Below are 16,438 nucleotides of genomic sequence, written 5' to 3' on the forward strand. Positions count from 1 at the left end.
ACTATAAAATTATTTCCGTTGCTACTTCTTAACGGTCATTTTGCTACTGTTCTGAATCGGGCGACCCCTGTGAAAGGGTCGAGACCCACAGGTTGGGAACCACTGGTCTAGATGATTAACTGTATCTGGAGAACCTGGGTGGGCTGGGAAAGGGGGACTTCTCAGTGGGGGGACTAGTTGTCCCTGGGCGGGACTGCTGGGAAGAGGAGGGCCCATCGTGAGCGGGCCAGGAGAGTCAGCCTGGCCAACGTGCCAGGGATCTGGGGAGGGCAGAAGGCAAATGGGGTGAAGTTGTGAGAAGCGGCAGGCTCCTGGCTGGGCTGTAAGGGAAGAGCAAGGGGAGCCTTAGAAGCTAGGAGCCAGGCATGAGCTCCTGGGGTGTGGCCCTGTCTAACGATCACATTTCAGCTGCAACTAACTTTCCCAAAGCCCCCTTGACCTCCTCCTGTGGTTGTGCCCATCAGTCAGGATGCCAGGAGTTGCTCTCTGAAAGAAGTGAGGTGATGCCCTATAGCTAGAGGGGACAGGTCAGACACCTTTCTTCAGCGGCAGGCAGCGCTGGAAAATGTGCAGTCAGGTGGTTGGACCGCTAATCTCCCACCTCCTTGGCTGCATTGTGTCCTTACAGGGGCACTGACTCAGACAGTGCTGCTGAGGAAAATCTCTCACCCGACTTGGCTGCAGCAATAGGCTGGGCACCTGGCTGCTCTCACTGCTCCTTACTGAATCCGGGAGGCCTGGACGGGGGCTCCCTTTTCTGGGCAGCAAAACAGGGGCATCTCTGTGAAGGGCTGAGTTGTGCCTCCTTTCAGAGGGCGGCACCAGTGCACACAGACGCTGCCTGGACTCCGACTCCAGACGAGCACTGTTCACCCAGGCTGAGCAAAGTTCTTGTCATTCTTTTGTGTCCTTTGTTAAAGATATGTATATATATATATTTAATGAGTACATACTGTTTGACAAACCCTGTGGCAGGCAAGGGACACGGGCATTAGCCAAAGAAGTCTCTTCCCTCAAAGAAAGGACAGTGTCTGCAGGGAGATGTATGTGTACAGAGAATTAGCAGCAGACTGGGTTGATTGTTCTTTCTCAGACAGCTCATTCCCTGCACTGGGACTTTGCACTTGCTGTTCCTGCTGAACGGAACCCCCAGATCTTTGCATGGCCCACTTGCATGGCCCACTCTGTATCCACCTCACTCTCATGAGGGGCCTTCCCCTCCCTTCTTTTGTAAAACATTCTTGGGCTCTAAGCTGACCGCAAAAATAAAATAAAAGCCCACCACAGCCACTGAATTGAATGTGACCCATAATGACCCTGCAGGACAGAGCTGACCTGCTCATGCTGTTTCCACGGCCGCATGCCCATCTTTACAGAGGCAGGCTGCCATGTCCCTCCTCTATGGGTTCAGCTGGTGAGTTTCAACCACCGCCTTTTCCATTGGCAGCCAAACACTTGACCCACCCAAGGCTCCTCCCCTGTTTTATACACCCCACAAATATCGATATAGAAATGTATAAATAGCACCTATCAAAAAGGCAGGAGTCCCATGGGGGGCACAACCAGTAGTTAAGACTATGAACAGGAAGGTTGGCCATTCGAATTCACTCAGAGGTACTGTTAGGGAGCTAGAGGCAGAGCTAAGGGTTGCCCCTCCATGTCAAAGCCTCCCTCCCCCCTCACAGGAAGTTGGAAGCTGCTTAAGGTTGGAGGGCAAACACACAATCAAGTCTTTGAGACAGAAAGCCAGTAAACCTGGGTGGGACCTCATCTAGGCCAGGTGAATTTAATTCCGCCAATGTGGGCAACCTGTACCATCTACCAAGCCCCCAACGAATGGGGTGGGGAGTGAGGGGCTGAAAAGCCTGAAGTTTTTCTTAGCGCAGCTGTGCCCTGTTTCTCTCTCTCTCTCTCTCTCTCTCTCTCTCTCTCTCTCTCTCTCTCTCTCTCTCTCTCTCTCTCTTTCTCTCGTTCTGTTTACTGTGACGCCTGAAACTGCTTCTATCCTTTATAACAATGCAGGTGGATCACAAAACAGGCTTTGGCATGAATTCTTTCTCACGTGAAGCCAAGGACCAAGGTATTTCACCCACGAGAGACCTAACAGTACCTTGGAAGAATGGCCTGCCATCTGCTTTCAAATGGTCACACACAGCCTTGAAATCCCTGGAGTTTGGTTCTTCTCTGTAACTCAGGGGGCACCACGAATCAGAGTTTGAATGGACAGTAACTGGTTTGATGGTTCTAACAGCTTCATATTAGGTGTTCGATTACTTTGTTAGCCTTTCCAAGTCGCTTGGAAGAGCAATAGATTGTAAGGGCAATCAAGGCCGTGTCTTATGCTGAATCCTCACTCGAATTGGCAATGTAATAGGAATATGTACATAAGAAAACACATCCCCACTGCCATCGAGTGGACTCTGATTCCTAGTGACCCGAGAGGACAGGGTGGAACTGTCCCTCTGTAGAGAGGACTGAGCTCTTTACTGGAGTGGAAAGCCTTGTCTTTCTCCAGTGGAGCACCTGCTAGTTTTGAACTGCCTAACTTGTGCTTGGTTAGCATTCCAATGTGTAATCACGGCTCCACCAGGGTTCAAAATGTGTGTGGTGGGGGAAAATTATCTTTTATTTCCATGTGCCCTCGAAGGAATCACGACTCCACTAGGATTCCTGATACATGCACAGGGGCTTCAAAATGTTCGGGTGTGTGTGGGGGGGGGGTGGGTGGGAGGGGGGTTAACCCATTATCTTTTATTTCCAATTTCCCGCAAATTTTTGGAAGCCCCTATGGATTTCTTCTTCCAGATAAGTGATTAACCTCTCCCATTTTCCTCAACCTCTCCAGAGGCAATCAAATGGAGGATGAGGCCCTTCTGCAGACGAGCGCTTTCAGGCCGACAGGCCTAAGTTTCCAACGCTTGCATTGCACCCTCGGCCCAGTCTCGAACATGCTTATGTCTTCAACTACGATTTACTGACCGTTCGTTGTGGACTGGGCACTTCAAATACACGATTTCATTTGCACAACTAAAAATGAGACAGAGGCTCTGGTAGAGTGGTTGCCTCGAAATTATAAAGGACGCTCAGAGTCAGCAGGGCTGCGGGGAAGGTCGGCCAAGCCCCGGAGTGTACATTTCCGTGTCCACCTTTCCGCTAGGAGTCTCCCCATGCCGAGCCCCTCCCTACAATTCTCCTACATCCACATCTCCGTCCCAGCCCTTTCACTGCCTCCAAGCACCCATGCTCAGCCAGGCCAGTGGTAGGAGGTGCCCCCAGAGAGGCGTGCAAGATGGAAAGGGCGGCGCTCTCCGGGGCTGGAGCCGCCCTTCCCACAGGTCAGGCTGCAGGATGCTCAATGGTCCATCCCAAGGCCTGGAGCTCGGGCGCGCGCCGGGGGTGGAGGAGCGGTCAGGAGCTTGCAGCAAGGGTCGCAGGCCACTAAGGGACCGAAGGCCCCTCCTCTACACCGCTGCCTCCTGGGCATCCGCCCGGCCCGACCCCCGAGCGGGTCCCTCCGGCGATAGCGCGCAGGCGCGGGGCTCTCTCACCGCCCCCCCTCCCCGCGAGCCGCCCTTTCACCCTGGCAACCGCCGCGCGACAACAGCACCGCGAGGGCTGGGCGCGGACGGGGAGGGGCCGGGCGGCGCCAGTGCGGACCGAGGCTCGGGCTGCAGCGGGCGGCCGGTCCCGGGAGCAGCGGCCGCGCCTGGCGGCGTCCCATCTCCTTGCGCTCCATCACCGGCCTCGTTGGCGCGCTCTCGAGCCCGGCGGGCCCAGCCCCGAGCCATGGACGCCCAGAAAGTAAGCGGCGCGGCGCGGGCCCCGCGGAGGACGGGCGGGTCGGGGGCCAGGGGCGCGCGGGCCTGGCGGCGGTGGAGGTGGCCAGGCCGCCCAGCCATCCGATGGGCTGACGGCGAAGAGACCACCGCCCAGGTACGGGGACCGCGCCCGGGGACCCGAACTGGCCTCTGCCCGGCACTGCTCCCGCATCCTGGCTCTGGGTTTCTTAACCCTTCGTTTTCTGCAGGGCGCTCGGGCCCCCTTGGGGTCCGCTAACCTGGTACCCAGCGTTCTGGGCGGGTCTACACCTTCCAGGGGACCAGGCCACCTGCGTTATGCCTCGTTCGGCCGGCTCTCGTGCGGACTGGGGACCTGGCGCTCTGTCCTGCACCAGGTCGTGTCCCCTGGCGCGGTCCATGCTCTTTAGATCGCGGATCGAATCTCTTTTGTACGTCTTAGGCGGCTCCCAGCCCCCAGCCCTGGCTGGATCTTAAGCAGGTCTTCTTGTTGGTTGGATCGAAGGGAAATGTTCCTACTTGGTCAGCACGGGGTTCCACCCTCTTTGGCCAGTTGGTGTTGCTGGTCACAGTTGCCTAGTAGTTGTTTGGAAATGTTTTGTGTTTTCCAAACAAGTAGAGGAAAGGATAGACAGAAGTTGCCTTTTGAATCAAGAGAGTGTTACTGATGTCTTGACTCCAGGTAGGAGTTATAAATATTCCCGTTCTTTTGTAAAAATCAAGCACCTTGTTCTCTTTGTTAGATTCTAGCCTAATTGAAGCAGAGATGAGTATGTGAAGGAAAGCCTGTGTTCTTAATAATATAGAAAAAATTAAAAAGGGCATATCCAAGAACCCAGCCTAGTAGGTAGAAAGCGCTGAGAAGCTGTATTAGTCCACCTTGTCTCAGAATTTCCCCCCGATTCACTTTCTTGGGGATATGTCAGAATAGTAATAGTGTTTAGCAAAAGTGCACAGGATTTCACCTTCCGTATTCACAGAATACTTATTTTTGCTTAATGCATCTAACCATGTCTGTTAGTGAGGAATGTTTTGCTAGCGTGGAAGATAACCCCATCTGATCGCAAAATAGAAGGTAACCACAGCATCATAGTCTAACTGCCAAGTGACAGCATTATATAACTGCCAAATTCTGAGCATGGTGGCCCAGGCAAGTTAGCCATAACCATCAGATCCAATGTTACTCTGCTCTGAACTTGCCATTCACGACAGTCAGACACATGTAGTTAATGAACAAAATCATAGTTTTTTACTATTGTCATAAATGGCACATGTTAAATTAACAGCCGATAAGTGAGGAGTAAGCGTATTTTCCAGTTTGCCTAACTTTTTAAGATAAAAGTCTTAGCTTCTCTGCACGGATCTGGGTCCTGTGGTCAAAATGATCCCGCAGGTCTTGGGGCATACCTGTAGGAGCGGGATCCCCGGATCCTATTGCGGCCAGGGCAGCACGTGAAGAAGGCTCTTGTCTGGTGATCGCAGTCTTGATTGGGTTCTGTGGTGTCACCACCAACTCATAGAGACTCTGGGTCCAGCATAAGAACAGGTCCAGGGTCCAGTCCTGCGCCGCCTCCCCATGGTCATATTGGAGCCCCTTGTTGCAGCCAGTCTGTCCAGCCCTCTTGGCGGAGAGATCTGCTCTTGTTCTCTGCCCCTCGACTCGACTGAGCAGGATGGCCTTCTCCAGGGGCTGGCCATCTTTTCTTCCTTCCTTCCTTCCTTCCTTCCTTCCTTCCTTCCTTCCTTCCTTCCTTCCTCTCTCTCGCTTTCTCTCTCTCTCCATCTCTCTATCTCTATCTCTTTTTCTTTTCAAAGCAAATCCTTTTTTACTTAAAAAAAAAAGATAAAAGTCCTAGGACCCCTGTGTGGATATTAGCCAAGATGAAATGGAAGAACAAAATCTTGAGTCCAGAGGCTTGGATTCAAGGCTGATATCGACCAACTCTGTAATTTTGGACAAAGCACTTAACGGTGGCTTATCTGTTGTGCATTGTATTAATGTATTGTATTTATGATAACTTTGAGAATCGACTTCTCAGTGTTAGAAAATGTGTTGTATTTCACTTGTGGTATCAAATTGTCTATGTAATGGGGGAAAAAACTACCTTTTGCTTTCGATAGTTTCTGGTGCTCATATGCATAATTGATTTTGTGCTCTGAACTGAAGCTTTCTTTTCTCTTAGGATTTACGGCAGAATCAATCGCATGCCCCCAAATTGTATGGAACGAATTATTTCATTGTTTTTAAAATAGAAGCCATGCCTTTTTGAGACTACTTCCTGATACAGAAGGTTATATTGGAAATGACAGCCAGGATTGAGGATGACCTGAATATAGGCTTCTTTGTCAGTGGATTGGGATTTGGTCTTTAAATTATTAAGAGGATGACTCTGGAGTTAGGTCGCCAGCCCTGCTATTCGTGACCTGGAAGGGTTTGAGTAATTGTGTCTCCATTTCCTCATCCATAAAGCAGAGGTAATAATTGTACTTACCTCAAAGGGTTATTGTGAGGACGGAGTTAATTTTTAAAAGTCAATTAACAGTGACTAACAGTCAAAAGGACTATCTTCGTGTTAGCTGTGATTATTGGTTTCATAATCCAACCTGAAAATAACTTTGCCGTGTTGCTAAAAGTAAAACTTCTTTTCTATCCCAGTCTAGCTGTTTCACATTTGTCCTTAACATTGAAGGGTTCTTTCTGGTTCTCCGGTCAATGGTTTCAAATGATGGTGCCAGAGAGTTGCTAAATCCCCATCGCAAGAGGATTGGGAGTTGTGACTCATGCAGTCTGACAATAGAGGTTAAGTGAACAGGACAGTCTTACAGAGGCCTGATGGTGACTGGTCAGCAAATGGATTAGCTTGACCAGCTGCTTTTTTGTCTGTGAAAGTAACTTGGGCTTCAGTGGTGTTTTAGCAGCAGATGCTCTGTTTGAGTAGAGGAAGAACACATCTTTGCCGTGGGGATGTAAGGCCTACTGTTGGGTAGAGAAAACCACAGTGTTATCTCTCTCCTAGAAGTAAAGCGAGGGATTTTGTTTATATCGAGTTTCTGGGGCGCTTTTTGTGAGCAGGATGTGTTATGGATAGGTGTTGATATTCAAACCTTTTGATTATGCCCTTAAGTGGTTTTAAGATAAAATCCCAAAGGTTTCTTTACTGAGTGAAATGTGCATGCTCAAAGAAAACATTGAAACAAATAAGACACTCGTACCTGTCTGGAACTTGGAGCTTGGAATTTGATAATGTACCTCAAATTTTGTACAAGAGATCATTCACCTTCACGAGGCTTCCTGTTTCTCAGTCAGGTCCATGCTGTAGAATAATGAAGGTGCTAAGGCAGGGATCCTGCAGAGGGAAGTCAAGGACATACCTTGTCGCTTGCTTTTCCACCTTTTTCTTACATCCTTTCTGCTTGGGTAGGGGTTCTGACACATCAAAAAATCAAACCAGACTGACTGCCATTGAGTCAATGCCGACTCATAAGGACCCTATTGGGCAGGGCAGAACTGCCCCGGCACATTTCCAAGACTGTGGCTGTCTATGGGAATGGAAAGCCCAGCTCTTCTATAGAGCTGCTGCTGGTTTTGAACTGCTGACTACGTGTATCGCAGCCCAGTGAGTAACCGCTACACTACCAGGGCCCCTCACTATGCCACCGCCGTGACGCTTAAATGTACAACACTGGAGCCACGTAGATTGAGAAGTTTGAACTGACTGTGTGATGTGTTTGAAGCATGGCCACATGTTTCTTGGACACCTGTAGCAAGTGACACATCACCTACGCCTGGCTTCTTTCTTCTGGTTTCCTCTCCCCTAGTATTTGGTGTCTAGTGACTTGATAGTATACCTTAGCAATTCAAAGACCTTACCAAAAATAACCAGATAACCAACCAATTGCCCCATGCCCCAGAATTACTTCTTCTCAATCAAAAAAGGGTTTTTCTCGGCAAGGAAAGGGGAGTGGATTTCGAGCATTATTATGCATCAGTGTTGTGTTGGGCTGCATTAAACCTTCATTACAGTGCTCCGAATGTGATGCTCCAAGACGTGAAGTGACTGGTTCGAAGTCCTACACAGCTAGCTATGGTAGTCTAGAGTCAAACAAAGGTCTGTTTCCACAGCCCAAGCTTTTGTCACTTAACCACTCTTCCTGCCTGAATCCGTTGCCTTTAGATCAGCGGTTCTCAACCTGTGGGTTGCGACCCCCTTGGGGGTCAAACAACCTTTTCACAGGGGTCTCCCTACTCATAACAGTAGCAAAATTATAGTTATGAAGTAGCAACGAAAATAACTTCATGGTTGGGGTGGTCTCCACCACACGAGGAACTGTATTAAAGGGTCGCGGCATTAGGAAGGTTGAGAACCACTGTTCTAGATGGTGGTTTTATTAAAGCAATTAAAACTTAAGATGCTCTTAGGGATGTGCTCCTATCAAGTTTTTGTTTTGTGTCATAGTTAAATCTAGTGAGGGCAGGAAATGGATTTAAATTAAAATCTGGAATGTTGTTTTTCTGTGCCCCAAGTAAAATGACTGTTTTTCGATAGTATAATATAAAGAGACTAAAAAGTATGTGGCCCCTGCTTGGACCAACTAAGGCACAGAGAGGACTGTAGAGCTGGCCCCACCCGAGACACGACCCCTCTCACTCACCCACAAAGCTGCAGGGGACAGCACTGGAGACAGTACCGTGTGGAATGGTGCTTGGTCTAACCCCCTATGAAGGGAGCGCATCAGAACAGCAAGGGGAGCAAAGCAATGATGTCACCGAGGGCGGGGCTTGGAGGGCAGGGCTTGGCACCTTATCAGACTTGATCGGAAAACATTAATAAGGGTCAGCAGACAGACCTGGAACTATTTGTAAGCCCTCCCCCCCACCCCCACCATGTCTATATAAAATTGGCAAGATAAACAATCTCGAGGAGAAAACAGCAGGACTGATGGTTCCAGTGGGACAGGGACAGCGGGTGGGAGGAGGGAAGGAAGTGGGGAGCCAACAAACCCAGGGAGAAGGGAACAACAAGAGATCCAAAATCAATGGTGTAGATACCTGGTAGAGGTTGATCAAGTGCAATGTAGCTGCGAGGAATTACTGAGTGCCAAATGAAGGTCAACCATGACAGTAGGATAGGAGGAAAGTAAAAAGAACTAGAGGAAATAACTAGGAGGCAAAAGACATTTATAGAGGTATAAATATAGGCATGCATATATGTGAATATATTAATATATAATGATATGGATATAAGTCTATGTACATATAGTTATATTTTAAGTAACAAGTAGCAGATGGACACTGTCCATCTTCTCAATCCTCAACACAAGAACACTTTGTTCTAATAACCTGGCATTCCGTAATGCTCACCTTCTTGACATGATCTCCGAAGTCGAAATGGGTGCATAAGCAAATGGGGTAAAGAAAGCTGATGGTGCCCAGCTATTAGAAGATATAGCATCTGGGGTCCTAAAGGCTTGAAGTTAAACAAGCAGCCATCTAGCAGGAAAACAACAAAGTCCACATGGAAGAAGCACACCAGCCTTTGTGATCAAGAGGTGTTGACAGGCTCAGCCATCAGAAGACCCAAAACAAAGAATCATATCATTTGAACGAGGGGGTCAGAGTGGAGACCCAGAGCCCATCTGTAGACGATTGGTCAAGCAAGCCAGGGTGCAAGTATAGCATCAATGAAATGCGCAACATTCCTCTAGTTCTTTAATGCTTCCTCACCAAACTATCATGACCCCAGTTCTGTTTTACAAATCTGGCTCGACCAGAGTATGTACACTGGTACAGATAAGAGCTCTGAACACATGGAATCCAGGACAGATAAACCCATCAGGAGTACCATTGGGAGTAGTGCTACCATGAGGTAGGGGGAAGGTAGGGGAAGGAGGAACTGTTTGCAAGGATCGATGTATGACCGCTCCTCTCCAGGAGGATGAACAACAGAAACATGGGTGAAGGGATACACTGGATGGTGTAAGATATGGAAATAGTGATAGTTTATAATTTATCAAGGGGTCACAGGAGTGGGAGGGTGGGGTGGAGGGAAAAAGAGGAGCTGAAATCAAGGGCTCAAGTAGAAAACAACTTTTGAAAATGATGATGACAACATATATACAAATATGCCTGATACAATTGATGCATGGATTGTTGTAAAAGCCCCTAATAAAATGATTTTTTTAAGTTTGTGGGAAAATGGAATGAAAAGATAATGGAATCTTCTCATAAACTTCTTGAAGGCCCCTCACTAACTCCTCCTTTCTTCTTGATGTAGCATTTTAGTTTTCTCACGGAGACTTGTGAGCCAGCGTGTGAGAGTGCCTAAGGATATGATCAGGATATTGAAATGTAGGTGTCTACATCCTTTAAATAGAATACTTTTTACATAGAAACATATTAAAGCAGGACTATTATACCTTTCAACCATGCTTATTTGCAATTTATAGCTGAATATAAGGAGTTCTTGGATAACACACACATATCGAATGCTTGCCCTCCTGATAGAAATTCGGAATGTAGGTACTCGGGTAGCAAACACATATTGAATGTTTGCCCTGTTGGTAGGAATCCCACTCCATCTGCAGTGGCTGGTGTTTTGAAGTATGTGAATTTTGTCTCCAGCCTTCTTTTATATGTTTCTCATACAAAGAGTCAGTGATTCTTCCCAGCCAAACAATTCTGAGGAATGGGTTATCAGTGGTCAATATTTGTGGAGTGATAGCTAATTATGTTGTGAACAAATTTGCACTAAAGAATTAGCTTAACCAGCTTGTGCTTTTGAAAAACTTTTAAACTTATTTGTGTAGTTTGGATGAGAGTTTAGAGAACAAATTAGTTTCGAATTGAACATGTAGTTGCTGACATTTGTCTTGGTCCCCACAGTACAGCAGCGCTCTCCAGACACTGCGCCCTGGCGGCCTCGCTTCCAGCCCCACCTCTCCTGCCCCTTCCTGCCTTCTGAACTTTTTGGGCAAAGGCTGCCCTTTTGGCCTCTACTGGTTCATTGTTCTGAGCAGCACATTCCTCAAGGGTGTTATTGTTCGGTTTACAGGCCTGCTTATTGTTTGTCTGGAAAGTGATCTTGGGGTAGATTCCGTTCCAGGTTCTAAGGGTGTCTAAGGGCTGTAGTCTTGGAGTTCCACTAGTCTCACGAGGCCAACAAGTCTGGTCCTTTTTAAATGATCTTCATTTTTGTTCTCCATTCTGTGTCCTTCCCCTGTCCCCCACCTCCACGCCCAGCCTCCCCCAGTCCAGAAGTCCAGGATCTTGTGCGGCCCCGTCACTGCAGTCGGTCGGTACGGACACCGTCTAGTTCTACTTCTTCACCCTTTCTTACTGCAGATGGGAAGAGACCAATAGCTGCATCTTAGGTGACCACTCATAAGCTTGGCGCACCCAGGCCCTGCTCATCAACGTAGGATGCTAAGCATTGCCTTTGTGGGCAGTCTTTTCCCAGGTGACCTAGGTGCCCATCAAGAATTGCCCTAAAGTGGATTATGGCAGAGGTGGTTCAGTTAAAACCTAGCACCTTATTATTTGATCTCCCCTTTGACCTACATTTTATTTTGTTTTAAATAGTTTCTACTTTTCAATGGAGATTTTTTTCTGTTTTACTTTGTTATTGTCATTAGCTTTTCTGGTTAAAAAATGTTTTTAAATTTTTGGTATGTTTTTCTGTAATGAAATTCCGATAGACAAATGATAACGACAGTAACTGGATTAATGGTTCTTGGCATGGCAGGGGCTTGGTGTGGGGAAGGGGGGCTCATAACAAGCACAAGAAAGAAGGAAATGTGCTCTATAATTGATCGTGGTAATGACTGTACAACTTTCTGTGATACGATTGAACTAGTGAATGCAGACTCTATGCCAATGGAACTGTTTAAAGAAAAAAAAGACTGGGCCCTAAGCCCTCAGTTGACAGGGATCCAGTCCTTTGTGCTGTTTGGTCAAGGCTAAGAATTTACATAACACTGTCCCTAAAAGTTCATGGGAAAATGGAATGACAAGACATGGCTTTTTTCATGAACTTTCTCAAGCCCTACCTCCTATCTGGATATATTTGTAACACATCCAAATATGTATGTAGAAATATCTTTCCAAACCTACATATGCTCAAGGCATAACGCCATCCACCCTGTCCCTCTGTTCAGCTTCATATCTGTCCATGCAAATTGTTTGCCTGACCCGGGACCTTTTAATGTTCTCTGTTTCAGAGCAATTGCTGGTTAGCAGCCAGATCCTGTCTAGTTCTTCTGGCCTCAGGGTTGTGTGCACTACAGTCTGGCTGTTTCCATCTTTTTGCTTTGGCGCATCGTGCTGTAATGATCATGGGTGTGCATATCTTTGTTTGTGGCATAGTTCTTATTACGCTAGGATATCTATCAAGTAGTGGCTGGCTGGGTCATACGGTATTTCTAGTCCCAGCGTGGTGAGGAAGCTTTCCACAGCACTTGTGTCATCTTTTAGTCCCGCCAGTCTATGAGGCTTCCGGTCTCGCCGTTACCTTGCCAGCATTTGTTGTTTTCTGGTCTTTTTTTTTTTTTTTTTGGAGGGGGGAGTGGGGCTTTGATATTAATCTTGGGGTGTGGTGACAGCTCAATGCTTTGATTTGCATTTCTCGCAAGATTAATGAGCATTTCTTCATATCTGTTGGCTGCTTGAATGTCTTCTTTGGTGAAGTGTCTGTTCATGTCCTTTGCCCATTTTGAAAATAGTTTATTCATGTTTTTCTTGTGTTTCTATAAGTTTCAGAGAGTCCTTTTTCTATTACGTTCCTGACATTTTTCTCACTGGGTCTGTGGGTTCTCTTTTACTCACTCGGTGAAGTCTTCTGATGTCTCCTTTGAGAGAGGGCTCAGACATCTGGCTTGTCTCCTGTTGTGTGTATGCGCTTCACTGTTTTTGATAGTGAATTGATGCCATGCACAAGTTTACCCCATTTTTTTCCACTTAGGATTTATGTGTAGTTCCAGATTTTACATTTAGGTCCTTGATCCATCTTGAGTTCATGTTTGTATTTGGTGTGAGATATGGTTACTGTTTCATTCTTCTGAAAATGGATAGCCAGTTTGTTAAGCACAGCACCATTGGTTAAGAGACGGTCTCCCTCTATTTCATGTGCTTCAGCGTTTTGTCGAAGATCAGCTGTTTGTAGGTGGATGGATTTACTTCTGGGATCCCAGTGTGTTCTACTGGTCTATTTCCCTCTCAGACCAGTACCAGGCTACTTAAAAAAAATCATTTTATTGGGGGCTCCTACAACTCTTATTGTAATCCATACATACATCCATTGTGTCAAGCACATTTGTACATTTGTTGCCATCATCATTCTCAAAACATTTGCTTTCGGCTTGAGCCCTTGGTATCAGCTTCTCATTTTTTACTTTCCCTCCCCGCTCCTTCAGTACCAGGCTATTTTAACTACCATGATTGCGTAGCAGGTTTTGAGATTGGAAAGTGAGGGACCTCCTACTTTGTTCTACTTTAGTAATATTTTGCTTATTTGACGTATGTTTTTCCATATGCAGTTGGTGACTAGTTTCTCATTCTTTAAAGAATGATGTAGGAATCTGGATCAGGATTAACCTTGCTGGGTAGTATTGATATGTTCACAGTATTAAGTATTCCCATGCCTAGATAGTATATTCTTTTCTTTATGTGCGTCGCTTAGTTTCTTGTAGTAATGTTTTATGGCTTTGTTTTGTATTTATTCCTAGGAATTTCATTTTCTGAGTGGCTATTGTAAGTGGTATCATTTTCCCAATTTCCCTTTAAGGGTTCTCTGTTCTTGTAACAGAAACCAATTGGTTTTTGAGCGTTGATCTTGCACCTCGCCACATTGCTGAATCTTTCAATTAGTGCCTATAAGTTTCTTGCAGGTCTGGGATTTTCTCTGTATAGGATCATATCATTCGCAAATAGAGAATGTTACTTCTTCTTTGCTAATTTAGGAGATATATCTTTATTTTTTTGTTTCTTGTGCATAATTCTAAGATTACCAGAACAGTATTGAATAGTAGTGTTGCTAAACGGGAGTCCTTGTCTGATTCCCACTTGCAAGAGGCATACTTTCACTCTCCATTGGAAATAACGTTGGTTCTTGGTCTTGTTTATGCGCCCTTAATTGTGTTGGGGATTTTCCCTTCTGTTCCTCTTTGGCTGAGCATTTGTCAAGAATGGGTATTGGATTTCGTCGAATGCTTTTCTGTGTCGTTTGGTACGATCATGTGGTTCTTTTCCTTCATCGTAAACCTTTTCTTGACTTTTTGGGGTAGTGGTCTCATGCAATATTCGACTTTTTGTGCTTGGCGTACCTCATTCAACGTACTGGCCTCCCTGTTAGAGAAGCTTTGTGAGATGTTCTTTAAAGTCTGGGAGCCCACGGGGGGCCGTTCTGTTCTGCCCGCAGGGTTGGGACAAGTTGGAATTGACTCGAGGGCAGTGAGTGAGAAGGGCTAATGCTGGTGAACATCTCTTCATGTTTTTGTTGGCCACTTTTTGGTGAAGTGTCTGTTCATGTCCTTTGCCTGTTTCTTAATTGGATTGTTAGTCGTTTTTTGGGTCTGCAGTTTTGGTGGCTTAAAGGAGTCCCTTGTTGAATATGCTGTGGCAAATTGCTTCTCCGCCCCGTGGGTTCCAGCGTTATTCTTTTACATGCATCCATGTTCACTTAAGGTCCTGTTGTCTAGTTTATCGTCTTCTGTTTACAAATTGTTATTTATTTTTGATAGTTATTCCATAAATTCGGGCCTCTACATTTGCCCCCAATTTTTTGTGTACTTTTTTTTTGGTGTGTGTGTACTCTTTGTTAAATTACAAATAAAAGTTAGTTGTAGGAAAATAGGAAACATCAATAAATTAAAATAAAATTAAACCGCCCATAATCTTGACACATAGTGATAACCTCTCTTAAAGTTTGTGTGTATGTTTACCTATGCAGTTTCTTTAATAGAAACTTTTAAAATAATGGGATCATGTGGTAACTTGTGTTTGTTTGTTTTTTCTTTAACCCAATGCTGTGAGTGGTTTCCTATGTTAACAGTATCACCATGAGACTTTCATGATCTGGCAGATTCCTTTGTATATGTGTTAGATTTGATTTGATTTAGTCTTTGCTTTTGGTTACAAGTGAGGACTTCAAAAGCTCATTGAGAGATGGAATGATAAGGAAACTTTCCCACGGACTTCTTGAAGCCCCCCCAGTACCTGTGGGTCGCACAGTCTTGTAATGCTATAAATGACTCTGACGTTATAAATAAACATCCTTGTAGGTAGGTTTCTACTTACACTCTTAATCATTTACTTGGGATAAATTAGTAGACATAGAGTTACTGAGTCAATGTGTATAAATTAAATATATTGATGTTTTATATACATGGCCAAATTCCCCTTCAGAAAGGTGATGTCATTTTACACCTCCGCCAGTGGTACCTGAGAGCGCCACTGCTTCGTCCACATTGCTGTACCCTACGTTAGGGGCAGCATCTCAGGTTACCTTGGAAGATTAGAAGCCTCTTAGGCCTCACTGGGCAGAAATAACCAGTTCAGAGGCCATGGCACAAGGTTAAAGCTGCTTTTTCAGCCTGTTATATTCTTTGTGAATGGGGCATTACAAAATTTGTGGGAAAATGGATTAAAGGATAATGGAATCATGGCAGTAGATTGCTTTTTGTGGGAATCGTTTCCATTGCTTTGGTATACAGGCAGCATTGCTGTTTCACTAACGGAGAGAGTGTAGCTTTCCATCAACTAGCTATTTTATGGCTAATGGATTCTCTGTTTCAGGACCTGGCATCTTCTCTTTCAGGACCTGGCATCCAGTCTGAGCAGAATGCTCTTGGTAGTGCTGCCTTCCTTAGGCTCCAGCTGGGTAGAACTTCCTGGATTTCAACTTGGTTACCTGAGTCAAAGTCCAGTTTTATGGTGGCATCTAGACATCTGGGAATGCCACGGGCTGGTTTCCCGCATCCCCTATGCTCTGGCCCCAGAAACCTGATGGCCTTTGAGCAGCCCGGGGTCGTGTGAAAGCACAGGCTTTGGAGGCAGCCTCATGAATTTGAATCCCGACTGCCACTTGATAGCCGTGTGACACAGGCGACTTTTCCTTCCCCGTCTTTAAGTTTCATTTCTTCCACAATAAAATGAGAAGGCTAGTACTATTTTTGTTTTCTATTGTGATGATTGAAATGATACTTCTTGTTATCACCTTGACACAGTTCCTGACACATTGTTGTTGTTAACGGCTACCTAGCCACTTCAGACCCACGGCGACCCACAGTGTGCAGCAGAGCAAAACACAAGTGTCGTCACGTTCAGGACCGTCATTGCAGTTACTGTGTCATTCCACCTTGTCAGGGGTCTTCCCCTCTTCCTCTGCCCCTCCCTTTTACCTGCTCTCTGCTGATAACGTGTCCACAGTCCATGAGACAGAGCTTTGCCATCCTCTCTTCTAAGGAGCAGCCTGGCTGTGCTTCCCTGGCAGATTCGTTTGTTCTTTGGCCAGCCCATAGCACTTTCAGTGTTCTTCTCCAGCACCGTCATTCAAATGCACCGATTCGTCTTCGGTCTTCCTTAGTCAGTGTCCAACTTTCACATGCGTATCAGGTGGTTAAAAGTCCCATGGCTTGAGTCAGGCACC

At 46.1% G+C, this 16,438-nt stretch overlaps 1 protein-coding gene across 1 annotated transcript in view; it reads left to right on the forward strand.

Annotated features, from left to right (window-relative positions):
- The first annotated feature begins 3,609 nt into the window (after positions 1-3,609).
- FSD1L (fibronectin type III and SPRY domain containing 1 like) overlaps positions 3,610-16,438 on the forward strand; it is a 70,665-nt gene continuing 57,836 nt past the window's right edge. Inside the window, exon 1 of the mRNA XM_075560264.1 lies at positions 3,610-3,801. Within this exon, the coding sequence (XP_075416379.1) occupies positions 3,787-3,801 (15 nt within the window). The 5' untranslated portion in view covers positions 3,610-3,786. The remainder of the gene's footprint in view (positions 3,802-16,438) is intronic.

The sequence above is a fragment of the Tenrec ecaudatus genome, chromosome 10 (genome assembly GCF_050624435.1).
Source record: "Tenrec ecaudatus isolate mTenEca1 chromosome 10, mTenEca1.hap1, whole genome shotgun sequence".
Taxonomy (NCBI): Eukaryota; Metazoa; Chordata; class Mammalia; order Afrosoricida; family Tenrecidae; genus Tenrec; species Tenrec ecaudatus.